Here is a 27,930-nt window from a genome sequence, read left to right as displayed (position 1 = left end):
CTCCCGTGCCCGCATCCCTGCTGTGTTTAAGCAGCAGGTGGTGACCTCACTCCTCCCTGGCCTGAGCACTCCGTCCCGCATCCCAGGCTGTGGCCCTAGGGATGTCTCTGAAGCTGAGCACTGGGTGGACTCTCCCTCCCGAGTGAATGGAGAATAGAAAGGGAGAAGATTTCTGTTCTGTCCTGTGGGCCATCAGCATGAAATCCTACGTTCCGCCCAGAAAGGGCTTTGCATTTTACATTCTAGTTTGCATCCTCCTTCCAGACTATTCCAGGGCTTCTGAATTATCCGTCTGCCTTCCTGGCTGCTCTCGCCGCCAAAACCCGGAGAACAGGGGTTGGGAGGAGGCTGAGACTCACAGGTCCCGCTCCGGCCCCGCCCTCTGCGGGTTCTAAAGGGCAAGGTCTCGCCGCTGCGCGCCCCGCCCACACCTCACCCAGGCCCCGCTCACCTCCTCGTTGGCTCCACCCAGGCCTGGTTTCTGTCCTGCGCGTGCAGATTCGCGCAGACCAGGAAGCGGATCCCGTGGAATGACGGTCACACCGGGGCGGTGAGTTTTGCTCTGTGTTGTATTAAGTCTGCGCTTCCCAGGTCCCCGGCACTTCTGTACATGGGATGTGGGGTCCCCATAGACCTGGAAGTTCTCGCCTTTCTTCCTTCACTTAGAGCAAATGGAGATGTTCTACTGGGAGTCCGGAAGCCCCTTCTTTTTAGGTTTAAAGTCGCCCTGAGGCTAGTCCCGTCCCCGGTCTTTCTGCCATAGGGCAATGTATACGTTTCCTATCGCGTAGTTTTCCTGCTCAAAACCGTTTTTTGACTCCTTCCGCACGGCTCTTTTTAAAGTCCTCACCCGAGATGTGTATTCCCACCCTGTGCGCCTCCCAGCCTTACTCTCCTGGGTTCCTGGAGCACAGCGCGGCGACCCCAGTCCCGGGAAGGCTGCGTTCTCTGTCTGGTCCTGGGATCCTGCGGATCCCACCCTTGTCCGAAGGCGTCGTCGCCCCCCACCTCCCTCCTCCTCTTGCTGGGCCCTGCTGCTCCCCAGGTCTCCCCTCCGCAGTCACCGCGTCCCCTGAGCCCGCGTTGGAGAGGTGCCTGGGGCTTGTCCTGTGACACGGGGTGTTCTTGTCTGCCCAGCTCCAGCACTTGGAAAATGCGCTTCTCCGAGATGCAGGAGTCTTACTCCAAACCCTCGTGTGATCGTGTGGGCCAAAGGGATCAGGAGACAGAGAGAGGGACTGAGAGAGCAGTGGAAAACCTGAGACAGAGAAAAGAAGAATGAGAAAGACCCATAACAGATGGCAAAGTAGAGGATGGTGAGGGATTTGCCAAGAGACAGCAAAAGTGATAAAAGATAAGAAAGCAGGTGGAGAAAAGCAACTGGAGAAATGTAGAGAAAAGCTAGATGTACAGAGAGATGAAGGACAGACAGCAAGGTAGGGAGAGGGGCAGAAATGTGGAGGCTCATCAGAGTGAGGGAGAGGAGGAGGGATTTGGAGCCAGGGCAGACAGAGCAGAGTGGTGCTGGTGGCAAGGAGAACAGAGGGAGAACCACAGCAGGGAGGACACCTGGGGGTCTGGGGTGCCAGATTGGGTCCAGGGGGTTATAACAGAGAAGAGAGAATTTAACAGGGAGAGCAGAGGAGGCGCATAGATGGGAGAAGAGGCCGAAATCTATGGAGATTGAGGACAATCTAAAGATTGGGGAGAAGGAGCAACAAGAGGTTAAATAAGTTGCAAGGATGGAGCCCAGCTAATTTTTGTATTTCTAGTAGAGATAGGGTTTCACCATGTTGGCCAGGTTGGTCTCAAACTCCTGACCTCAGGTAATCCACCCACCTCCACCTCCCAAAGTGCTGGAATTACAGGTGTGAACCACCGCAGCTGTCCACCCATGTATTCTTGATTGAAAAAATTTGCTTATGTCTTAGTTCTACAGCTGACCCTGTTTCCCTGTTTTCAAGGTCAAGAGCTGTGTGTTTACACTTCTGCATTTTATAAATGTTACTGGGATTTTCTTGTAAGGAAGAATTCAATGTTGGGAGTCAATTTCATCAGAACCTTTCAAAAGAATTTTCTTTAACCCAGGCATGTGAAAAATGCTTCTCTAATTTTAAGAATGGGATGATAAGACCAACCCATCTCATTAGCCCTTCCAGGCCCCCATGTAAGAATTCAGGTACACCTTCTCACTCATCTCAGACCTTCTCAGGGTAACTTCGTGAAAATGTTTCCCACTGTGCGCCCCAGTGAACCTCCCTGCATCTTTGCGACGAAGGGCTAGACCAGAAAAGCTCAACCTGAGTGATCCTGACCCCTGAAATGATTGGCAAAATAGAGGCGGTGTCTGGGTGTGGCTTTTTTTCTGGGAGAGGGGAGTGCCCAGTTGTAATTAGAATTTTCAGTGGAATGCAGTACCCCAAAAATGAAAAAAAAAAGCAGAAGAATGGAAGAAACAGAGCGGTAGACTCAGAAACAGAGAGGATCTTCAGAGGCCTTTGTCTGTATTAGAATATCACAGCTACATCTAAAGCAGGTCATATCGGTGCCTGACAGGGAACCCTCCACCTGCTTCCCGTGTTCCCCAGGACAAAAGCCCAACTCTTCACTTTGGCTCCACAGCCCTGTGTTCAGGGTCCCTGCCAGTGTCCAGCCTCCTCCTGGGAGCTTACCCTCATCTGACTCCCTCTGCCACAGTCACATTTGCTTTTCTCTTTTTTCAAACATCAAAATCCTTCCTGTCTCAGGTTGTTGTCCCTGCTCTTATTCAATGTTTCTAAATGAAGATGGCACTGTCCCTTTCTCCTTCAGGTCTAGGCTCAGAGCTGTCTCCCATGCCCTCCCACTCCCATCTGAAGTTCCCTCTGCCCATCAGTGTCTATCACATTACTCAAGTCTTCTTATCTCTGTGTCAATCCCATCAGAAATGCACTTTTTTTTTTTTTAAAACAGACTCTCACTCTGTCCTCCGGGCTGTGAGTGCAGTCTTGTGATCTTGGCTCACTGTAACCTGTATCTCCTGGGTTCAAGCAATTCTTGTGCCTCAGCCTCCCAAGTAGCTAAGATTACAGGTGTGTGCCACCACAGCCTGCTAATTTTGTATTTGTATTTGTATTTTATTTTATTTTTGAGTCTTACTCTGTCACCTAGGCAGGAGTGCAGTGGCGCGATCTCGGGTCGCGCAGGTTCAAGCAGTTCTCCTACCTCAGCCTCCCGAGTAGCTGGGATTAGAGATACCCACCAAGCTCGGCTACTTTTTGTATTTTTAGTAGAGACAGGGTGTCACCATATTGGCCAGGCTGCTCTTGAACTCCTGACCTCAAGTAATCCACCCACCTTGGCCTTTCAGAGTGCTAGTATTACAGGCATGAGCCACCGTGCCCGGCCCAATTTTTGTATTTTTAGTAGAGACAGGGTTTCACCATGTTGGCCAGGCTAGTCTCAAACTTCTGAGCTCAAGTGATCCTTCCACATCAGCTTCCTAAGTAGCTGGGACCACAGACACACAGATGTGTACCACCATACCTGGCTAAGTTTTTGTATTTTTGGTAGAGATTTCCTGAAGGGGAGCTCATCCCAGCCCAGCTCCCCACTGCTGCAGCGTGTGTGTGGGCTTCTCCAGGAGGAGAGTGGGAGTTTTCCTGTAGGAATTTTTTGTTCATTGTGCAGTGGGCAGCAGAGGGGACCGTATTTCCCAGGGTGAGATCTCCTATGTTTGTGTCATTGTGTTAAGGGAGGGGGTGTGTTGATTCTGAGTGATAAACAACATATTTTTAACATTCAGGATTGACTTCTAAAGACTGTTGGTATGTGAGGAAGAAACCCGGAAGAGGAAGAGGAAAGCAAAGGAGTCAGGGATGGCTCTTCCTCAGGTGAGATGATATCCTCGGTGGATTGTTCTGTCTCCTTCCTTTCAGATACCCTGGGCCTTGGAGTTGGGAATGTCTGAGTCTGAATGACCTGCCTGACATGTTTGCTCACCCTCACTTATGCCTTCCTTCAGTCTCTCTCATCTCACTTAGACTCTGTCTCTCGTGACCCAGTGACATGAACTTGGGAAGAGGCTGCACTGGGCAGGTCCTGGGAAGGGCTCACACCCAGACATGGATGGAGACGGGGTGAGGGTCCCGTGGTGTCAGTGCTGTTGGGCAGCAGGGATTGTTCAGGGGCCACATCTGGATGCACTGTCAGCTCACTGTGGACCAGGATTAGAGCAGCTGCCAATGTGAGTCACGTATTAATATGCACGAAGTACGTGGTAAATTCTAGAAAAGGAGACCAATAAGGGAAAATCTTTTCTCCCTGATTTTATACCACATTTTTAGGTAATGGAGTGAGTTACTGTGTTTCTGACTCCAAAAATCTTACTAATTAGAATAGAAAGTTCATACATAGACATGAATAATTCATGAATGATTCCTTCATTATTATTATTTTTTGATATGGAGTTTCGCTCTGTTACCCAGGCTGGAGTGCAATGGCGTGATCTCAACTCACCGCAACCTCCGCCTCCTGGGTTCAAGCGATTCTCCTGCCTCAGCCTCCTGAGTAGCTGGGATTACAGATATGCGCCACCACGCCCAGCTAATTTTGTATTTTTAGTAGAGACGGGGTTTCTCCATGTTGGTCAGACTGGTCTCAAACTCCAGACCTCACGTGATTTGCCCACCTTGGCCTCCTAAAGTGCTAGGATTACAAGCATCAGTCACCGTGCCTGGCCTATTCCTTCATTATTTTAAGAATATGAAATCAACGTAAATAATAGCAGGAGATTCATTCAACCATTCTTAGCACATTGAGCTCATGGAGACAGTGGTGTTACTGTGGAGAGGCTTGTGAAACAAGTGTTTTTGGTAAAAATGGTTACAATTTTTCTCAAATATGGGAGCAGTACTTCTTTTTTATCCTAGAGGAGAAAGCCGTATTCTCATTCCACCTATTATTATTATTATTATTATTATTATTATTATTTGAAACGGAGTCTTGCTTTGTTGCCCAGGCTGCAGTGCCGTGGCATGATCTCAACTTACTGCAACCTCTGTCTCCCAGGTTGAAGTGATTCTCCTGCCTCAGCCCACCTAGTAGCTGGGATTATAGGTGCGCGCCACCACGCCCAGCTAATTTTTTTGTATTTTTAGTAGAAACAGCGTTTCAGCATGCTGGCCAGGCTGGCCTCGAACTCCTAACCTCAGGTGGTCTGCCCGCCTCGGCCCCCCAGTGTGTTGGGATTACAGGCGCAAGCCACCATGCCCAGCCCCACCAGTTATTATTAAATATAAATGGTTATATTTCACCATCACATGATGTACATATTTGTTTTGTGGTAAAACTCCAAGCAAAGCTGCAGCTTAGACCCTTGGCCATAAGGCATGTCCTTTCCCTGTCACATCCTCCACCCTCCTTCCAGCCTCACTGGGGAGCCGCTACTGTCAGTTCTGTGTTAGCTGTCAGAGCAAGTCTCGTACACGTGTATTTCTGCATCGTTATGAGACTTAAAAAAAAATTCTGAGCTGGGCGCAGTGGCTCACACCTGTAATCCCAGCACTTTGGGAGGCTGAGGCGGGTGGATCACAAGGTCAGGAGATCAAGATCATCCTGGCTAACATGGTGAAACCCTGTCTCTATTAAAAAATACAAAAAATTAGCTGGGTGTGGTGGTGGGCAACTGTAGTCCCAGCTACTTGGGAGGCTGAGGCAGGAGAATGACTTGAACCTCGGAGGCAGAGCTTGCGGTGAGCTGAGATCGCACCACTGCACTCCAGCCTGGGCAACAGAGGAAGACTCCATCTAAAAAAAAAAAAAAAATTCCATTGTAAATTAAAAAAAATTTTATATATTTTTTTACTTTACTTTTGGGGCTACGTGTGAAGGCTTGTTACAGAGGTAAACTCACATCATTGGAGTTTGTTGTACCAATTATTTCATCACTCCGGTATCAAGCCCAGTACCCAATAGTTATTTTTATTTTATTTGCTTTATTTATTTTTTTTGAGACAGAGTCTCACTCTGTCACCCAGGCTAGAGTGCAGTGGTGTGATCTCGGCTCACTGCAACATCCACCTCTTGGGTTCAAGTATTTCTCTGCCTCAGCCTCCTGAATAGCTGGGATTGCAGGCACCTGCCACCATGCCCAGCTAATTTTTTTTGTATTTTTACTAGAGACGGTGTTTCACCATCTTGGCCAGGTTGGTATTGAATGCCTGACCCCGTGATCCACCTGCCTCAACCTCCAAAAGTGTTGAGATTACAGGCGTGAGCCACCATGCCTGGCTGTTATTTTTTTAAAAATTTATTTTTTTGAGACTGAGTTTTGCTCTTGTTGCCCAGGTTGGAGTATAATGGCATGATCTTGGCTCACTGAAACCTCTGCCTCCTGGGTTCAAGCGAGTCTCCTGCCTCAGCCTCTCAAGTAGCTGGGATTACAGGTGCCAGCCACCATGCCTGGCTAATTTTTGTATTTTTAGTAAAGACAGAGTTTCACCATGTTGGCCAGGCTGGTGTTGAATTCCTGTCCTCAGGTGATCCACCTGCCTCAGCCTCCCAAAGTGCTGAGATTACAGGTGTGAGCCACTGTGCCCGGGCCCGATATTTTTTCTGCTCCTCTCTTTCCTCCCACTGCCAAAGTATCCTTTTCACCAAGGCGAGATTCCTTTTCAGTTAAACAAATCTTGCTACTTTTATGTTTTTAAAACCTTTATATATAAATATATATATACATACATACATACACACACATCTATACATATACAGACATATATACAAACACATATATTTTGAAAATCTGGGGAAAATGACAACCCTTTTTCTTAACATCTAATTTCTTGTGAGTCCGTGTAGGTTTTATTATTTTTTGGGCATATATATACAAAATAGATTTTTGTACTTTGAGTAATTCTGTTTTCATATATTTTATTTCATTTTGAGAGAAGGTCTCACTCTGTTGCCCAGGCTAGAGTGCAGTGGCGTGATCTTAGCTCACTGCAACCTCCACCCTCAGGCTCAAGCCATCCTGACCTCTGCCTCTGAGGTAGCAGGGACCACAGGTGGGTGCCACCATGCCTGGTTAATTTTAATTTTTATTTTTTGAGCGAAATCTTGCTCTGCAGCCCAGGCTGGAGTTCAGTGGTGTTCTCGGCTCAGTGCAACCTCTGCCTTCCCAGTCCAAGCGGTTTTCCTGCCTCAGTCTCCGTAGTAGCTGGGAATACAGACGAGTGCCACCACACCTGAATAATTTTTTGGTATTTTCAGTAGCGACAGAGTTTCACCTTTTTAGCCAAGATGGTTTCCATTTCCTAACCTCGTGATATGCCCACCTCAGCCTCCTAAAGTGTTGAAATTACAGGCGTGAGCCACCTCGCCCAGCTTTTTTGTTTGTTTCTTTTTGAGACAAATTCTCGGTTGCCCAGGCTGGAGTGCAGTGGCACGATCTCAGATCACTGCAACCTCTGCCTCCCAAGTTCCAGTGATTCTCCTGTTTTAGCCTTTCAGGTAGCTGGGATTATAGTCATGTGCCGTCACCCGCGGCTAATTTTTTTTGTATTTTTAGAAGAGACAGTGTTTCACCATTTTGGCCATGCTGGTCTTGAACTCCCGACCTCAGGTGATCTGTCTGCTTCAGTGGCACAGAATTCTGGGATTACAGACATGAGTCACCATACCCAGCCCCACCAATTATTATTAAATATATATTGTTATATTTATCATCACATGATGTGTGTGTGTGTATATATATATATTTATTTATTTATTTATTATTATTTTTATTTTCGAGACGGAATCTCGCTCTGTCGCCCAGGCTGGAGTGCAGTGGCACGATCTCGGCTCACTGCAAGCTCCACCTCCCGAGTTCACGCCATTCTTCTGCTTCAGCCTCCTGAGTAGCTGGGACTACAGGCTCCCGCCACCACACCGGGCTAATTTTTTTTATTTTTAGTAGAAATGGGGTTTCACCGTGTTAGCCAGGATGGTCTCGATCTCCTGACCTCGTGATCCGCCCGCCTCGGCCTCCCACAGTGCTGGGATTACAGGTGTGAGCCACTGTGCCCGGCCCATAATAGTTATTTTTTCTGCTCCTCACCTTCCTCCCACTCTCCACCCTCAAGTAGACGCCAGTGTCTGTTGTTTTCTTCTTTGTGTCCCAGTAAATATTTTACTTTGATATTTGATTTTGCTAATTGTAAATTTACATGTTGTCATGTTAGTAAACATGGCTAGCTTGCTTTTTGACATCTGCATTGGAAATTGGCTGAATGACAACATGTGAGTCCTTTGCGATTTTTCCCTGTATAAAGAGTGCCATAGTGGCTGCCTCTGTGCACATCCGCATTACTACAGATATCTGAAGATTCCTCCAGGTCAGGCAGTTGAAAGGGTGATTACTGCTTCTAGGATGGGGCATTTCCATTTTCTTAGATCTGACAAGATTTCCCCTGCCCGCAACTGCCAAAGTATCCTTTTCCAGCAAGATGAGATTCCTCTTTCGTTAAACAAAACTTGCTACTTTTTATATTTTTAAAAACTTTATATATGTACATACACATCCCCACACACATGCACACACATATACATATAAATACATATATACACATATGTATATATTTTGAAAATCTGGGACAAATGACAACCCTTTGTATTCACATCTAGTGTTTTGTGAGTCTCTGTAGGTTTTATTATTTTGTGAACATATATATACACGATTGATTTTTGTACTTTGAGTAATATTGTTTTCATTTATTTTATTTTATTTTGAGACGGGGTCTCGCTTTGTTGCCCAGGCTTGAGTGCCCTGGCGGGATCGCAGCTCACTGCAACCTCCACCCTCAGGGTCAAGCCATCCTACTTCTTTACCCTTCCGAGTAGCTGGGACCACAGGTGCTTGCCATCACACCTGGCTAATTTTTTTTTTTTTTTTTGAGACGGAGTTTCTGTTGCCCAGGCTGGAGTGCAGTGATGCGATCTGGGATCACTGCAACCTGTGCCTCCCAGGATCAAGTGATTCTCCTGCCTCAGCTTCCTGCGTAGCTGGGATTACAGATGTGTGTCACTGTGCCCAGCCTGTCTTTTACTGTGGACGTTGTCATCTTTTAAGATGTCAGTTGTGCTCTTTCTCATCTAGATAATGAATGTCACTTGCTGTGTCTATAAAAGTTTCAAACATTTTTATAACAGGAATCCAACACTGATTTTTTATTTGTTTATTTCTGTTATTTTTCACAAACATAAGAAATTTATACTGAGAGTATGTCTTGATAATACTCAAAAAGTGTAATAAAACACATCTGGGGAGACATCATGTAGTGAGAAATCCCTTATTTGGATTTGTCAGAACATTCTCTACAGTTAAATCCATGCTTTCCCCTCTCTCCTCCTCTCATTTTCTGTAAAGATAAGAACTCCTCCCATAACCATTTGCTTAAAATGTGTTTTCATTTCAGGGTCTATTGACATTCAGGGATGTGGCTATAGAATTCTCTCAGGAGGAGTGGAAATGCCTGGACCCTGCTCAGAGGACTTTATACAGGGACGTGATGCTGGAGAATTATAGGAACCTCATCTCCCTGGGTGAGGATAACTTCCCTCCTGGGGATGTGCCCATGTGTATTTTTGCATTTTCTCTTATTGTCTCTTAGGAGCCCCATTGTTCCTTGACTAAAATGGAAGCCGTATTGATTTTGAAATGAAAAGCTTCATGATGTAGCATCTGGACTTTCACTGTCCCCTTTGTTTAGATGTTCTGCGTTCTTCATGATAGCTCAGTGGGGGTTCCAGAAGTAAAGTAGGCATAAAACCTTATGGCAGCCTGGTCGTGGTGGCTCACTCCTGTCATCCCAGTACCTTGGGAGGCCAAAGCGTGTGGATCACTATGGGTGAGGAGTTCGAGACCAGCATGGTCAACATGGAGAAACCCCTTCTCTACTAAAAATACAAAAATTAGCTGGGCGTGGTAGCACATAGGTGTAATCCCAGCTCCTAGAGAGGCTGAGTGAAGAGAATCACTTGAACCCAGGAGCCCAAGGTTGCAGTGAGTGGAGAACACACCGCTGCACTCCAGCCTGGGTGACAGAGCAAGACTCTATCTCAAAAAACAAAAACAAAACCTTATGGCACACGTTAAAGATATCCAGTTTCCTGTTCGCTTCTCCTATGCTTTTGACTCGGTATTCTTGGAAGAGAGCTCGATGTCCACATATTACATATTACAATGGTCCCTCAGCATTCAGAAGGAGGCAGTAGGTGGAGCAATTTGTGAACTGTTTTCCTAGATCCTTTGGTAATGTCTTCTTTCCTACTGAAACCTAGGGCTGGGACTCTATGAAAGCTCCAGCACTTTATGGTCCTTGCTTTTTATAAGCAGGAGTCTCTTTATGACCTGTTATCTCCATATTGGAGCAAAGGAAAAGCCCTGGACTGTGGAGAGTGAAGTGAAAATAGCAAAAAAAATCCAGATGGGTGGGAATGTATTACAGGTGTAAATGCAGGTAAGAGCTCAGATGGGCAGAGTGGAAGTTCCACCTTCAAATAGTGTGCGAGGAAACTCTGCAAGTGGGAGAATTCTGTGGGAAAAGGAAAGTTTAATTTTTCACATCTCTGAATGGACATCTTTCTGAAGGGGGCCAGCCCCTCCACACCTGTGGGTATTTCTCGTCAGGTGGGATGAGAGACTCAGAAAAGAAATAAGACACAGAGACAAAGTATAGAGAAAGAACAGTGGACCCATGGGGCTAGCACACTCAGCATGCAAGGACCTGCATCGGCGCCAGTCTCTTGAGTTCCCTCAGTATTTATTGATCATTATTTTTACTGTCTTAGCGAGGGGAGTGTAGCAGGGCAACAGGTGGGGAGAAGGTCAGCAGGGAAACATGTGAGCAAAGGAATTTGTATCATGAATAAGTTCAAGGAAAGGTACTGTGGGCTAGATTTATGTTTCTCTTCACACAAACATCTCAGTGTAGAAAAGACAACAGAGCAGTATTGCTGCCAGCATATCTCACCTCCAGCCATGGGGTGTTTTCCTCCTATCTCAGAATAGAATGAATGGTCGGCTTTACACCGAGGCATTCCATTCCCAGGGACGAGCAGGAGACAGAAGCCTTCCTTTTATCTCAACTGCAAAGAGGCCTCCCTCTTTCACTACTCCTCCTCAGCACAGGCTCTTTACAGGTGTCAGGCTGGGGGATATAAGGTCTTTCCTTTTCCACGAGGCCATATCTCAGGCTGTCTCAGTGGGGGGAAACTTGGACAATACCCAGGCTTTCTAGGGCAGAGGTCCCTGCAGCTTTCTGCAGTGCATTGTGTCCCTGGTTAACTGAGAATGGAGAATGGTGATGACTTTTACCAAGCATACTGCCTGCAAACATATTGTTAACACGGCACATCCTGCACAGCCCTAAATCCATTAAATCTTGATTCAATACAGCTCATGTTTCTGTGAGCACAGGGTTGGGGCTAAAGTTACAGATTAACAGCATCTCAAAGCAGAACAATTTTTCTTAATATAGATCAAAATGGAGTTTCTTATGTCTTCCTTTTCTACATAGACACAGTAACAGTCTGATCTCTCTTTTCCCCACAGTTTCTTTGCACCTACTTATCTCTCTGCTCTTACTTTCTTTTCTTTCTTTCTTTCTTTTTTTTATGACAGAGTCTCACTCTGTCACCCAGGCTACAGTGCAGTGATATGATCTTGGCTAACTGCAGCCTCCGCCTCCTGGGCTCAAAGGATTCTTGTTCCCCAGATTCCTGAGTAGCTGGAACTGCAGGCGCACACCACCATGCCCAGCTAATTTTTGTGTTTTTAGTAGAGGGGGGTTTCACCATGTTGGTCAGGCTGGTCTCAAACTCCTCATCTCAAGTGATCCACCTGCCTCGGATTCCCAAAGTGCTGAGATTACAGATGTAAGCTGCCATGCCTAACCATTGTTACTATTTTAAATAGTTTGGTCTTTTAGTTCTTTGTAAACATATAAGTGGTTTAAGCATGATTCCAGTGTGAATATAACAACGTTAGTGTCCATTCCTTTCAGTACGTAGAAGTGAAGTGTGTTGTACAGATATTTGGGCAGAGGTTATTGTTGCAGGTATGTTAAACATCTTAAACTTATAGCATAATAACGAAACTTAAAATTTCCATAACCTGAACGTGTGCAGTGGCTGACACCTGTAATCCCAGCACTTTCGGAGGCCGAGTTGAGCAGATCACCTGAGGTCAGGAGTTCAAAACCAGCCTGGCTAACATGTGAAAACTTCAACTCTACTAAAATACAAAAATTAGCCAGGTGCGGTGGTGGGTGGCTGTAATCCCAGCTACTCAGGAGGCTGAGGCAGGATAGTCACTTGAATCCGGGAGGCGGAGGTTGTGGTGAGCTGATAACACACCATCACACTCCAGGCTGGGAGACAGAAAAAAAAAAAATCCATAACCTGCGAAAACTACTTCTTCTCCACTAGAATTTTTTTATTTATGTCAGAATTATTTCTGTGTATTTTGCATTTCCGTTAACATATATATACAGTGTTTTTCATGCCTTTTATTTTAAATAATATGAAAAGAGTTTAGTTATGAAGAAAAGGTATACGTATGCCAGTTTTTGTATCTGTCCTTTTATTAATTAATTACTTTATGTATTTATGATTTAGAGTTTTGTTCTTGTCACCCAGGCTGAAGTACAATGCTGCGATCTCAGCTCACTCCAAACTCTCCCTCTCGGGTACAACCGATTCTCCTGCCTCAGCCTCCCGAGTAGCTGGGATTACAGGCATGTGCCACCACACCCATCTAATTTTGTGTTTTAGTAGAGACAGGGTTTCTCCTTGTTGGCCAGGCTGATCTCGAACTCCCAACCTCAGGTTATCTGCCTGACTCATCCTCCCAAAGTGCTGGGATTACAGGAATGAACGACCACACCTAGACTGTTTTTTTATTTACCTTTACTGGAGAACTTTATTAATTTATTTAGTTAGTTAGTTTTTTGAGACGGAGTCTCACTCTCTTGCCCAGGCTGGAGTGCAGTGGTGTGATCTCAGCTCACTGTAACCTCCACCTTCTGAGTTCAAGCAATTCTCCTTCCTCAGCCTCTCCAGTAGCTGCGACTACAGGCGTGCACCACTATACCCAGCTAATTTTTGTATTTTTAGTAGAGATGGGGTTTCACCGTGTTGGTTTGCCAGGATGGTCTCGATCTCCTGGCCTGGGGATCCGCCCGCCTCAGCCTGCCAAAGTGCTGGGTTTACAGGCGTGAGCCACCACACCCTGTCTGGAGAACTTTATATAGGCTTGTGGGCTGGAGTTACTCTTTAGCCTTCTTTCATTTCTTTTTTTTTTTTTCTCTGAGACAGAGTTTTGGTCTGTCACCCCGGCTAAAGTACAGTGGTGTCATCTCGGCTCACTGCAACCTCTACTTCCCAGGTTCAAGCAATTCTCCTGCCTCAGCCTTCCAAGTACCTGCGACTACAGGTGAGTGCCAACACGCCAGGCTAATTTTTTGTATGTTTTTAGTAGAGACGGAGTTTCAGCTTGTTAGCCAGGATGGTCTCAATCTCCTGACCTGGTGATCCTCCCGCCTCAGCCTCTCAAAATGCTGGGATTACTGGCATGAGCCACCACACTTTGCCTGTCTCAAGGTTTTTAAAACATGTTAGTGCTAGTAGATGGCTTCAAATATTGCAAGTTTTACAGTACAGACTCTTAACTTCCTTTGTTTAATAAGATTTGTCAGCCTTCAGTGATGTTGATGATGAGATGCTCCTGTTCCTGTCTCTGTCATTTCACTGTCCTGTTAGAAATAGCTTAGACTGGCCGGCCGCGGTGGCTCACCCCTCTAATCCCAGCACTTTGGGAGGCTGCAACAGGTTGATCACTTGAGTTCAGGAGTTCGAGACAAGCGTGGCCAACATGGTGAAACCCCGTCTCTACTAAAAATGCAAAAATTAGCTGTGCCTGGTGGCGTGCACCTGTAATCCCAGCTACTTGGGAGGTTGAAGCAGGAGAATCACTTGAACCCTGGAGGTGGAGGTTGCAGTGAGCCAAGATCATGCCACTGCACTCCAGACTTGGCAACAGAGTGAGACCCTGGGCTGAGGAGGGAGAATCACTTGAGGTAGGAGAATCATGCCACTACACTGCATCCTGGGTGATAGAGCGTGACTCCATCTCAAAAACAAACAAAAAAGGAAGTAGCTTAAACTGGCAGGCTTAAGAGACAGAAATTTATTTCTTACGAATTTGGGAAGTGGGAAATCCAAGAGCAAGGTGCCAGCCAAATTGATTCCTGGTGAGAGCATTCTTCATGGTTTAGCCCAGCCACCTTCCTGCTGTGTCCTAATATGGTGGAAAGAGGAACAGGCAATGACCTCTTTAATGTCCCTTTATAAATGCACTAGTCCTATTCACGAGTAGTCAACACCCATGACTATATTCTCTCAAAGTCTGCATCTGCAGGAACATCCTCTTAGAGAATACCACATCTACCAAAGCTTATTTGAGAAGTAGTTATTTATCTTATTTTATTTTTTTGAGACAAAGTCTCATCCTGTCACTGAGGCTGGAGTGCAGTGGCATGATCTCGTCTCACTGCAACCTCCGCCTCCTGGGTTCAAATGTTTCCTGCCTCAGATTCCCAAGTAGCTGGGATTACAGGCGTCTTCCTCCATGCCTGGCTGATTTTTTTGTAGTTTTAGTAGAGATGGTGTGTCGCCATGTTGTCCAGGCTGGTCTTCAACTCCTGACTTCATGATTCACCCACCTCAGCCTACCAAAATGCTGGGATTACAGACACGTGCCCCTGCACCCGGCCGCTAGTCAATTCTTGTTCCTGATAAAGCTGTGTATTTTCTTGACCTCATATGTCAGAAGGTAGTCATCTTAACATGTATTTCAGTTCTTATACTGTGTGCTGGTGGTAAGTACAAGTTTTGGCTTTTTTCTTAAGAGGGAATTGTTTAGAATTCTTCAGTCTGTATAAATCTACTTATTATTTTCTTGCTTGTTTTATCATGGGTTGCAATATTTGATTAATTGATTTTTATGAATTTATATATGAGTTTTCGGTATGTGGTATGCAATATAACGGACACACTCCCCCCATTAATGTCAGAAAGTGCCACAGGGTGCAGTGGCTCACACCTGTAATCCCAGGACTTTTGGAGGCCAAGACATGTGGATCACCTGAGGTCAGGAGTTCGAGACCAGCCTGGCCAACATGGTGAAACCTGATTTCTACTAAAAATACAAAAATTAGCTGGGCATGGTGGCACATGCCTGTAATCCCAGGTGCTCAGGACCTAAGGCAAGAGACTAGCATGAACCCAGGAGGTGGAGGTTGCAGTGAGCCAAGATCGTGCCATCGCATTCCAGCCTGGGTGACAGAGCGAGACTCTATCTCAAAAAAACAAAAATACAAAAAATTTTTTAAAAAGTCACAACATAACTGTTCCACATGGATATAGGTAATTTTGTAACAGTTATTCAGAAAAATATGGTATTAACATTTTCTTTTTTTTTTTTTTTTTTTTGAGACAGAGTCTCACTCTGTTGTCCAGGGTGGAGTAAAGTGACACAATCTCAACTTACCACAATCTTTGCCTCCCGAGTTCAAGCGATTATCATACCTCAGCCTCCCAAGTAGCTGGGATTACAGGTGCCTGTGACCATACCAGCTACTTTTTGTGTCTTTAGTAGAGATGGGGTTTCACCACATTGGCCAGGCTGGTTGAACTCCTGACCTGAGGTGATCCACCTTCCTCGGCCTCCGGAGTTACTGGGATTAGAGTCACAAGCCACCATGCCATGCCTTTTTTTTTTTTTTTTTTTTTTTTTTTGAGATGGAGTCTCATTTTGCACCAAGGCTGGAGTGGAGTAGTGCAATCTTAGCTAACTGCAACCTTTGCCTTTTAGCTTAATGCAATACTTGTGACTCAGCCTCGGGAGTAGCTGGGAGAGCTGGGAGTACAGGTGCTGGCCACCACACCTGGCTAATTTTTGTAATCTTCTGTTATCTTGTCAGTGCTGTGATTGTTTGACAATAGAGAATTTCCACTAATTTTGGTTATTCTTACAAAAGCTTGTTGTGGGTTATTTACCAATATAGTACATTGTGTGGTTCTTTAGCATTTATTTGTATATCCTAAATACGCTGTAAATATGGAGAATATATATTTTTCTCTGATGTGACAGTGATATGTATTTTGCAGTGTGACACACTTTAGGGTCACAGTGGAAAAACACTCCTTTCTTTAGACTCACACGTGTTTGTGCCCTGTCAGTGTTTTGTCATGATATTGGGAATAGGCTTCCATAGAAATGATTTGAAGCACATGTAATCGCCCTTTATTTATTAAAGAATCTTACTCCTTTTGTGTTCCTAAACTTTGAAGCTCATGTTTGGGAAGTTGAAAATAAGTATTGTTTTTTCTGTGATATTTACACATTTCAGTATTATATACCATCTGTACTTAATTGGAAACCTATTGGTGTTTAAATTTTGTAGATATCTCTTCCAAATGCATGTTGAAGACGTTGTCATCAACAGGGCAAGACAATACAGAAGTGTTCCACACAGGGACATTGCACAGACAAGCAAGTCATCACACTGGAGAATTTTGTTTCCATGAAATTGAGAAAGACATTCGTGGCTTCGAGTTTCAGTGGAAAGAAGATGAAACAAATGGCTATGCGGCACCCATGACAGAAATCAAAGAGTTGGCTGGTAGTACAGGCCAACATGAACAAAGGCATGCCGGAAACAAGCCTATTGAAGATCAGCTTGGATCAAGCTTTCATTCGCATCTGCCTGAACTGCACATATTTCAGTCTGAGGGGAAAATTGGTAATGAAGTTGAGAAGTCTATCAACAACGCTTCCTCAGTTTCAACATCCCAAAGAATTTGTTGTAGGCCCAAAACCCATATTTCTAATAAGTATGGAAATAATTCCCTCCATTCTTCATTACTCACACAAAAATGGGAAGTACACATGAGAGAAAAATCTTTTGAATGTATACAGAGCTTCAAATCCTTTAATTGCAGCTCACTCTTAAAAAAACATCAGATAATTCACTTAGAAGAGAAACAATATAAATGTGATGTATGTGGCAAGGTCTTTAATCAGAAGCGATACCTTGCATGCCATCGTAGATGTCACACTGGTGAGAAACCTTACAAGTGTAATGAGTGTGGCAAGACCTTTGGTCACAATTCATCCCTCTTCATTCACAAAGCGCTTCATACTGGAGAGAAACCTTATGAATGTGAAGAATGTGACAAAGTTTTCAGTCGCAAATCACATCTTGAAAGACATAAGAGGATTCATACTGGAGAGAAACCATACAAATGTAAGGTTTGTGATGAGGCTTTCACATGTAATTCATATCTGGCAAAACATACTATACTTCACACTGGAGAGAAACCTTACACATGTAATGAATGTGGCAAGGTTTTTAATCGACTATCAACCCTTGCACGCCATCGTAGACTTCATACTGGAGAGAAACCTTACAAATGTGAAGAGTGTGACAAAGTTTTCAGTCGCAAATCACACCTTGAAAGACATAGGAGGATTCATAGTGGAGAGAAACCTTACAAATGTGAAGAATGTTGCAAAGTTTTCAGTCGCAAATCAAACCTGGAAAGACACAGGAGGATTCATACTGGAGAGAAACCGTACAAATGTAAGGTTTGTGACAAGGCTTTCCAGAGGGATTCACACCTGGCACAACATCAGAGAGTTCATACTGGAGAGAAACCTTACAAGTGTAATGAGTGTGGCAAGACCTTCCGTCAGACATCATCGCTTATAATCCATCGTAGGCTTCATACTGGAGAGAAACCTTACAAGTGTAATGAGTGTGGCAAGACCTTCAGTCAGATGTCATCCCTTGTATACCATCATAGGCTTCATAGTGGAGAGAAACCTTAATAGTGTAATGAGTGTGGCAAGACCTTCCATCACAATTCAACACTGTAAGTCATAAGGCAATTCATACTGGAGAGAAACCTTATAAGCATAATGAATGTGGCAAGGTTTTTAATCAAAAAGCAACCCTTGCACATCACCATAGACTTCATACTGGAGACAAACCTTACAAATGGGAGGAATGTGACAAAAGTTTTCAGTCGTAAATCAAACCTTAAAACACATAAGAAAATTCACATTGAAGAGAAACCATACAGAGGTAAGGTTTGTGACAAGGTTTTTGCATATAATGCATATCTGGCAAAACATACTAGAATTCACACTGGAGAGAAACTCATTATAAGTGTAATGAGTGTGGCAAGATCTTTGGTCAAAATTCACACCTTGTAATTCATAGTGGAGAGAAACCTTACAAGCGTAACGAATGTGACATGGTTTTTAATCAACAGTCACACCTTGCAAGTCATCATAGACTTCATACTGCATAGAAATCTTACAAACGTGAACAATGTGACAAAGTTTTCATTCACAAATCCAGCTTCAAATACATAGGAGAATTCATACTGGAGAAAAGCCATACAAATGTAAGGTTTGTGACAAGGCTTTCGGGAATGATTCACACGTGGCACACCATACTAGAATTCACACTGGAGAGAAACCTTACAAGTGCAATGAGTGTGGCAAAGCCTTTAGTGGGCAGTCACCACTTATTCACCATCAAGCAATCCATGGTATAGGGAAACTTGACTAATGTAATGATTGTCACAAGGTTTTCAGTAATGCTACAATCATTGCACATCATTGGAGAATCCACAGTGAAGAGAGATCTTACAAGTGTAATAAATGTGACAGATTTTTCAGACATCGTTCATGTCTTGCATTTCACTGGTGAACTCATGCTGGAGAGAAACCTTATAAATGTCATGACTGAGGCAAGGTCTTCAGTCAAGCTTCATCCTATGCAAAACATAGGAGAATTCATACAGGAGAGAAACCTCACAAGTGTGATGATGGTGGCAAAGTGTTTACTTCACATTCACACCTCATTAGACATCAGAGAATCCATGCTGGACAGAAATCTTACAAATGTCATCAGTGTGGAAGGGTCTTCAGTCCAAGGTCACTCCTTGCAGACCATCAGACAATTCCTTTTGGAGACAGTTGTTTCAAATGCAGTGAGTATAGCAAACCATCAAGCATTAATTGACATTAGAGTCAAATCAGCCTTGACCTGAGTTTGTTGATTGAACATTGATTTCAAGCATTAATTGCCATTAAACTGTTTATGTTAAGAGGATTGCACTGGGGGCCATGGCTCATGCCTGTAATTCCAGCACTTTGAGAGGCAAAGACAGGTAGGTCACTAGAGCTCACGAGTCTGAGAACAGCCTAGCCAACAGATGGGAGCCACTTTTCCCAGCCTTTATTTTCTTTTTCTTTTTTTTTTTTTTTTTTTGAGATGGAGTCTTGCTCTGTCGCCCAGGTTGGAGTGCAGTGGCACGATCTCGGCTCACTGCAACCTCCTCCTCCCAGGTTCAAGCAATTCTCCTGCCTCAGTCTCCCAAGTAGCTGACACTACAGTTGTGTGCGACCACACCTGGGTAATTTTTTGTGTTTTTAGTAGAGACTGGGTTTCACCATGTTAGCCAGAATGGTCTCTATCTTCTGACTTTATGATCCACCCGACTCCACCTCCCAAAGTGCTGAGATTACAGGAGTGAGCCACTGTGCCTGGCCTGTTTTTTGTTTCTTTAACAAAAAGTTATAGGGACTTCTATGAGTATTGTACCGAATCTAAATCACAATTGGGTATATAATCATTGAGCGATATTCATTTGTTCCAATCAGTATGGGATTTATATCTATTTATACATGTTTTTAATCATTTTGATCAATGTTTATAGATTTCAAGGTACAAACCTCACTTTTCATGTTTATTCCTAAATATTTCTTACTTTAAGTTCTTTAGCAAATGGAATTGGTTTTTAATTTTCTTTTAAAATTATTTATTGTTAATGTATGGAAATTCAACTAATTTTTGGTGTTGTTATTCTATTCTGCAAATAAACTGAATGTGTGTATTAGTTCCAGTTGCATTTTGGCTGACTCTTTGTGATTTTCTTCACAGAAGGTCATGTCATCTACAAACAAATAAAATTTGACTCCTTTCTTTCTGATTTGGATGAGTTTGATTTCTTTTGCTATTTCATTGTTCTGGCTGGGACAGCCAGTATTGATTGAATAGAACGGGTGAGAGCATTCTTGCATCATGTGAGATCCTACAGGAAAAGCATTCCATTTTCCCTGATTGGTTATTTCTGCTGTGGTCATTTCATGGATGGTCTTTGTATTGCTGAGGTAAATTTTCTTCTGTATCTATTTTGTTTGGGATTTCTTTTTTTTTTTTTTTTTTTTTTTTTTTTTTGAGACGGAGTCTTGCTTTGTCGCCCAGGCTGGAGTGCAGTGGCGCGATCTCGGCTCACTGCAAGGTCCACCTCCCGGGTTCACGCCATTCTCCTGCCTCAGCCTCCCGAGTAGCTGGGACTACAGGCGCCCACTACCACGCCCGGCTAATTTTTTGTATTTTTAGTAGAGATGGGGTTTCACCATGTTAGCCAGGATGGTCTCGATCTCCTGACCTCGTGATCCGCCCGCCTCGGCCTCCCAAAGTGCTGGGATTACAGGCGTGAGCCACCGCGCCCGGCTTTGTTTGGGATTTCTATGATGACTGGATGTTGAATTTTGTGAAATGCTTTTTCTCCATGTATTGAGATGATGTGGTTTTCATCTTTCATTCTGTTCAAGTGGTAAATCACATTGATTTGCTTGACTATGTTGAACCATCCTTGCATCCCAGAAATAAGTGGCACTTGCATATCTACAATCCTTTTAATATCCTCTTGAGTACAGTTTGCTAGTACAAGGGGTCTTCAAGAAGTTCATGAAAAAAATACATATTATGTGAAAATTGCGCATGATGTCACATTTTATGCACCAAAATAAACTGGCACAAATCTGTGACATGTCTGAACAGGGTCTAGTTTGAGGCACTCAAAAGGGGAAGACATGAGTTTGAAAAAAGAATCAAAGCAATGTAAATTTTGCTAAAATTAAACAAGAAGAAACATCAAATTTACGATGAGAGCAGATGCAGTGGCTTAGGCCTGTAATCCAAGCACTTTCAGAGGCCGAGACAGGTGGGTCACGTGAGCCCTGGTATTCAAGACCAGAAACCCCCTTCTCTACAAAAAATACATAAATTAGCTAGGCATGGTGGCACATGCCTGCTGGTTCAGCTTCTGTGGAGTCTGCAGTGGGAGGATGGCTTGAGCCTGGGAGTTTGAGGCTGTAGGGAGCCGTGATCATGCCACTGTACTCCAGCATGGGTGACAGAGACAGATAGTGTCTCAAAAAATGAATATGGTGAAATTTGGGTAGAGGAACAATGAAATCATTAATGCTTTATGAAAAGGTTATGGGGACGATGCCCCAAAGAAATCACTGTTTTGTAAATGCATAAGTCATTTTAAGTTGGGACAAGACAATGTTGACTAAAATGTAGAAATTAGCTTGGTGTGGTGAATGCCTGTAACACAGCTACTCGGGAGGCTGGTAGAAGAATGGCTTTCATTTCAGAAGCAGAGGTTGCAGTGAGCCGAGATCACACAACTGCAGTCCAGCTGGGCCACAGCAAGACTCCGTCTCAAATAAAATAAAAAAAATAAAAATAATAAAATAAAAATAAAATACCGCTTCTCAAAAAAGCTTTGATATAATCTTATGAGGTAATATCATTGTTTTGCAACTATAATATGTGTTCAAAATATTCTTCTATGACCCCACATTTCATTAGATATATTTTTTAACCATTTTAAAACTGTTTTTCTCTGAAATTTATTGTGTTCAGTTTACATTGAGGACTGCATGCTTTCTAGTCTGTATCATACATTGGAAACATTTTCTGGTACCTGATAAATGATTTTAGATTGTTTCTATATGTACTTGATAAAGATATCAAGGAACTTTTTCTTTATGCTAACATTAAAATTTAGTTGAAGTAGCCTATTATTCCATTTTCTTTCTTTATGTCACCTGATAAAATGGTGAGCTGTGAGCTGCTAAGTAAACATTCCCCTCAAGTTCCTCTGATCCATAATATTTTTTGCATATGTTCAAGGGTGGGCAGAATTGACTTGGAACCTTGTTCCAGCAAAGCCTGTGTGTTCATGAAGAAAACATTTGTTCAGATCTCATTTGTAACGCTGCTTCTCTTTCAGTGTTTTAAACACCTATAGCTAGGGGTTCACAATTGTGTTTATTTTGAAGGTATTACTATCATTTTTCTCAGAAAATAATTACATGTTTAGGATTCATGCCATCAGGACCTTAGACATTGAAAGAGACATTTCATTTGCTCAGGTGTATAAAATTGTCCTGGAATGTTTTTTTTCTTTCTTTTTTTGAGACAGAGTGTCACTCAGTCACCCATACTTGCATGCAGTGACACGATCTTGGCTTACTGCAACCTCTGCCTCCCAGGCCCAAATATCCACCCCAGTCAGTTCTTAAATGGCTGAGACCACAGATGCACATCACCACGCCTGGCTAATTTTTTGTACTTTTGGTGAAGTATCTCCTGCTCGAAACAACAGTGACTCAACCTGTAATGTACAGGTGAGGAATAAGACCAGAAAAGCTCAGTCAGAGTGAGTCTGACCCCTGAAATACTTTGTCAAATAGTTCGTGGCATTTCCTTTAGGAGAGGGTGATGCTCAGGTGTAATTTGAATTTTTAATAGATTCCTGTCCTACAAAAATGTAAAAAACAAAAATACCGGAATGGAAAAAACAAGAGATTAGACTCAAATCGTCTTGAACCTATTCTTGTCTCTGTCCACCCCCACTGCTTTTCCTTATCTCATCTCACAGCTTTAACCCACCTACCCATGTCCCCTGCAGGCCTCTCCACTGAGCTCTACAATCCTGTGTCCAGCTGTCTCCTCAGCTCTCTGCTGGGACATCAAACAGGCATCTCCACCTTCATGTGTCCAAAAGTGACTTCCTAAACCCCCAAACACATTCCCTTGCAGCCTGCACATCTCAGATGAGGGTGACTGTGTACGTCCGGAAACTTAGCCGAACTTGACAGCATGTATTTTAAATATGGGAAATAAATTACATTATTTGTAAGTGTTGTAATTTGTAATGTAAAGAGAAATTTGCATGTATACATGAAAGGACTGAGAAGATACATCACTTCTGAAATTCTTTTTTTGTGTGTGTGTTGGAGTTTGGCTCTTCTCGCCCAGGCTGTAGTGCAGGGCTTTATCTCTGTGGGCGGAGGATCACCCAGCTGCTGAGGCAAGAGACTGAAGGCACAAACTGTTTCAGTATAATAGAGAAAATAGTTAGAATAAGAATAGTCATAATACAAATTAGATATAGAGATGATCATGGACAATTATCAATCATTATTATAAACATTAATCATTAGCTTTTAATATTACTCTTTGTTGCATTACTAATATAACCTAGGAATAACCGGCAGGTATAGGGTCAGGTGCTGAAGGGACATGGTGAGAAGCGACCTAGAAGGCAAGAGGTGAGCCCTCTGTCACACGCGCATCAGGGCCGCTTGAGGGCTCCTTGGTCAAGCGGTAACGCCAGTGTCTGGGAAGGCACCCGTTACTTAGCAGACCGCGAAAGGGAGTCTCCTTTCCTTGGAGGAGTCAGGGAACACTCTGCTCCACCAGCTTCTTGTGGAAGGCTGGATAGTATCCAGGCCTGCCCAGTCATCCGGAGGCCTAAACCCCTCCCTGTGGTGCTGTGCTTCAGTGCTCACGCTCCTTGTCCACTTTCATGCTCCTCCCGTACTCCTGGTTCCTCTTTGAAGTTCATAGTAGATAGTGGTAGAAGAAATAGTGAAAGTCTTAAAGTCTTTGATCTTTCTTATAAGTGCATAGAAGAAAATGCTGATGTATGCTGCCTTCTCTCTCTGCTTCGGCTACCTAAGAGGGAAGGGCCACCTGTCCTGTGATCACATGATTTGCTTCACTTTGTCAATCACTTAGAAGAGTCATCCTTACCCTGCCCCCTTGTCTTGTATGCAATAAATATCGGCGCTCCCAGCCATTCGGGGCCACTGCTGGTCTCCACATCTTGATGGTAGTGGTCCCCCGGGCCCAGCTGTTTTCTCTTTATCTCTTTGTCTTCTGTCTTTATTTATTACAATCTCTTGTCTCTGCACATGGGGAGAACACCCACTAAGCCCCAAAGGGCTGGACCCTATAGATCTCAATTCACTGCAACCTCCTTCTCCCAGGTTCAAGCAGGGAGGTGACTTCCAGGTCACAGATAAATGAGGCACAGATGGTTGCAATCTTTTGAGTTTTTTTTTTTTTTGAGATGAAGTCTCGTTTTGTCGCCCAGGCTGGAGTGCAGTGGCACAATCTCAGCTCACTGCATCAGCCTCCCACAGTGCTGGGATTACAGGCATGAGCCACCATGCTGGGCCCTTCTTTTGAGTTTCTGATTAGCCTTTCGGAGGAGGCACTCAGATGTGCATCTATATCAGGGAGCAGAGGGGTGACTTTGAATAGAAGGGGAGTTTGGTTCCCTAAGCAGTTCCCAGCTTGACTTTTCCCTTTTGCTTAATGATTTAGGGGCTCACAGATTTATTTCCTTTCACACAGCCCAACCCTTACCCCACCTCTGGTCCACGTTGCCTGTTCTGTGTGATTATTTTTGCGCCTTTGCCATCCACTGTCTGGATCCTGGTGAGAACAAGGCCCCAAGGGGAGGGCAGAGCCAGAACGTGGGGCTGTGCTGGGCTCGCCCCCTCTGAGTGGAGCTCAACCCTGGCTTCACATTAGAGGCATTTTGCAAATAGAGCTTTTGTGCCGCTTTAGCAGGGATTCTTATTCTGACGGGATGGAACCCACCCTCAGTAATACCTGCAGTGGCGCAGGTGCTTGTCATCTGTGTGCAGCATTGAGCATCGAAGCTCTGAGTCCTCCATTTCTGAGGGCTGAGCTCAGCCTGTGATCCACAGAGAGGTGAGGGGCTGTCCTCTGGATGGGGATTGATCAGGGATGGGTCTGTGCGCTGAAGGGGAGATTAGTCCAGCCCAGCTCCCCACTGCTGCCTCTTGGGGGAGGCTTCTCCAGGAGGGGGGCGAGATCTGAAGACCAGGGTCAAACATACACTTACTTGTAGGTCTTCCTGTGGGACTTTCTTATCTCTGCATGATCTCTGGGGCAGTGGGCAGCAGAGGACCATCTTTCTAGAGGGTGACGTCTCCCTTGTTTGTGTGTTTTTGTCACAGGAAGGGAGTGAGTCATTTCTACATGAAGTTTCATATTTTTTTCACATACAGGATTGATTTCTAAAGACTCATGTTACATGAGGAAGCAGCTCAGAAGAGGAAAGGAAAGGAGCCAGGCATGGCTCTTCCTCAGGTGAAGTGATATTCCTCTGTGGATTAATCTGTGTCTTTCCTTTCTGAAACACCAGGTATTTAGTAGCCAGTCATTTCTGAGTCTGAAGCATTTTGCCTGACACGTTCGCTCGCACTCACCCATGCCTGCCCTCAGTTCCTCTCACCTACTCTGAGATTCCATCTCCTGTGACCCAGTGACATGAACTTGAGAAGAGGCTCCACTGGGCATGGTCCTGGGAAGGGCTCATACCTAGACATGGATGGACACGGGGTGTGGGCCCCATGCTGTCAGTGCTGCTGGGCAGCCTGCATTGTTCAGGGGCCACATCTGGATGTCAGCTCTTCATGGACCAGATCAGAGAAACTACATATGAAATACATACATTAATGTGCACAGATATCTGGTAAATTCTGGAAACGGAGACCAATAAGGGGAGACATTTTGTATCCGATTTCTTAATGCATTTGAAGGCACACTAGTAGATAGGATGTTGGTCTGGGTGTGGTGGCTCACGCCTGTAATCCCAGCACTTTGGGAGCCCAGGCAGGTGGATCACTTGAGGTCAGGAGTTTGAGACCAGCCTGGCCCATGTGGTAAAACCTCATCTCTAATAAAAATACAAAAATTAGCTGGAAGTCATGGCTCATGCCTGTAATCTCAGCCACTCAGGAGGCTGAGGCAGGAGAATCACTTGAATCTGGGAGGTGGAGGTTACAGTAAGCCGAGATTGTGCCACTGCACTCCAGCCTAGGCAACAGGGCAAGACTCCATCTCAAAAGAAAAAAAAGGAGAGAGAGAGAGAAAATGTCGCTCTGTAGTTTAGTTCTGGAGTACAATGGCACAATTTAGAGTTTACAGCAGCCTGAAACTCCTTGGCTCAGGTAATCCCCACTTCAGCCTCCCAAAGAGCTTGAATGATAGGCATGTGTCACCACAAGCGGCTAATTGTTTTATTTATTTATTTATTTTGAGATGGAGTCTCGCTCTGTTGCTCAAGCTGGAGTGCAGTGATGGGATCTTAGCTGACTGCAACATCTGCCTCCCGGGTTCAAGTAATTCTCCTGCCTCAGCCTCCCGAGTGGCTGGGATTACAGGCACGTGCCACCATGCCTGACTAATTTTTTTGTATTCTTAGTAGAGATGGCATTTCACCATATTGGTCAGGCTGGTCGGGAACTCCTGACCTTGTGTTTTTTCACCTTAGCCTCCCAAAGTGCTGGGATTACAAGCCTGAGCCACCGTGCCCGGCCAGTCTCTGCAGTTTTAATGACTCAGAATGGAATGGAAAGTGAAGATACACATCAGTGGTACAGGACGCTTTATCACATCGTTGATTTTACTTATTTTTTTGTTAGTTCAGTTTCAATCTGTCACTCAGGCTGGAGTGCAGTAGTGAGATATTTTCTCACTGTAGCCTCCGCTTCCTGGATTACAGCGATTCTTTTGCCTGAGCCTCTGGAGTAGCTGGGAGTAGAGGTGTGCATCACCATGCGTGTAACACTGTGATGTGATGTGTGTGCATGAATACGTGGATGGGTAAGCCCATGGTTTATGTAGAAAACACAACATTTGCATTAAGTTTTATTTTTTATAATAATTGTAATGATTTTAAGATTTTTCATTGTTGTCAACTATCACAATAATGAGTTAATAGTAAGAAGGGGCTGGGCATGGTGGCTTATGCCTGTAATCCCAGCACTTGGGGAGGCCGAGTCAGGTGCTCAGGAGTTCAAGACCAGCCTGACCAAAATGGTGAAACCCTGTATCTACTAAAAATACAAAATTTAGGATGGGTGCAGTGGCACACGCCTGTAATCCCAGCACTTTGGGAGGCCGAGGTGGGCAGATCATGAGGTCAGGAGATCGAGACCATCCTGGCTAACATGGTGAAACCCCATCTCTAATAAAAATACAAAAAAAAATTAGCTGGGCGTGGTGGCGGGCACCTGTAGTCCCAGCTACTTGGGAGGCTGAGGCAGGAGAGTGGCGTGAATCTGGGAGGTGGAGCTTGCAGTGAGCCGAGATCGCACCACTGCACTCCAGCCTGGGAGACAGACCAAGACTCTGTCTCAAAAAATAAATAAATAAATAAATAAATACAAACTTTTAGCCAGGCCTGGTGGCAGGCGCCTGTTATCCCAGCTACTCGGGAGGCTGAGGCAAGAGAATTGCTTGAACCTGGGTGGCAGGGGTTGCAGTGAGCCGAGATCACACCACTGCACTCCAGCCTGAGCAATAGAGTGACACTCCATCTCAAAAAAAGAGAAAACAGAAAAAGCCTGTCATTATTATTATGATTGTTATTACAGGCATGAGCCACTGCGCTCAGTCTGTCTCTGTTTCCACAGACACGTCTCTACCTACTCAGCCAGGGAATTCTTCACATCCATGGTCTCCTTCGTTGCTGCACTCCTCGTAGACTTTACTCATTTTTTGTGTGTGTATGAAATTCTGGAATCTATACAAGGCATATTGTTGAGTATATGCTTGAAACTAGGTATCAGAGGCCATTTAATTTAAGAGACGTAAAACTGCTTTCACCTCAGGTCACCATACTGCTGCTTTTTTGGATCTCGTTCATTCT

At 44.4% G+C, this 27,930-nt stretch overlaps 1 protein-coding gene and 1 pseudogene across 2 annotated transcripts; both read left to right on the top strand.

Moving 5' to 3' along the window:
- Positions 1 to 371: 371 nt before the first annotated feature.
- ZNF468 (zinc finger protein 468) lies at positions 372 to 20,085 on the top strand. Of its 2 annotated transcripts, XM_031004647.3 has the most exons (5): positions 382 to 550; positions 3,785 to 3,872; positions 9,435 to 9,561; positions 13,336 to 13,453; positions 16,485 to 20,085. In XM_031004647.3, the coding sequence occupies exons 2-5, from the start codon at positions 3,858 to 3,860 to the stop codon at positions 16,606 to 16,608; spliced, it is 384 nt and encodes a 127-aa protein (XP_030860507.1). In that variant the 5' UTR covers positions 382 to 550; positions 3,785 to 3,857; the 3' UTR covers positions 16,609 to 20,085. The 2 variants fall into 2 exon arrangements, with proteins under 2 accessions (XP_030860506.2, XP_030860507.1); XM_031004646.3 differs by lacking the exon at positions 13,336 to 13,453 and having other exon boundaries at positions 372 to 550.
- LOC115931557 (putative zinc finger protein 137) lies at positions 18,002 to 20,085 on the top strand (annotated as a pseudogene).
- Positions 20,086 to 27,930: the final 7,845 nt, after the last annotated feature.

This window comes from Gorilla gorilla, chromosome 20 (assembly GCF_029281585.2).
Source record: "Gorilla gorilla gorilla isolate KB3781 chromosome 20, NHGRI_mGorGor1-v2.1_pri, whole genome shotgun sequence".
In the NCBI taxonomy this organism is placed as follows: Eukaryota; Metazoa; Chordata; class Mammalia; order Primates; family Hominidae; genus Gorilla; species Gorilla gorilla.
Note: the sequence above shows the minus strand (reverse complement) of the source record. Positions and strands in the feature narration are given on the sequence as shown.

Excerpts from the sequence above, each read along its gene's own strand:
- ZNF468 (XM_031004646.3), top strand. Across the intron at positions 9,562-16,484 it reads TAGGAACCTCATCTCCCTGG|ATATCTCTTCCAAATGCATG; the intron begins GTGAGGATAACT and ends TAAATTTTGTAG.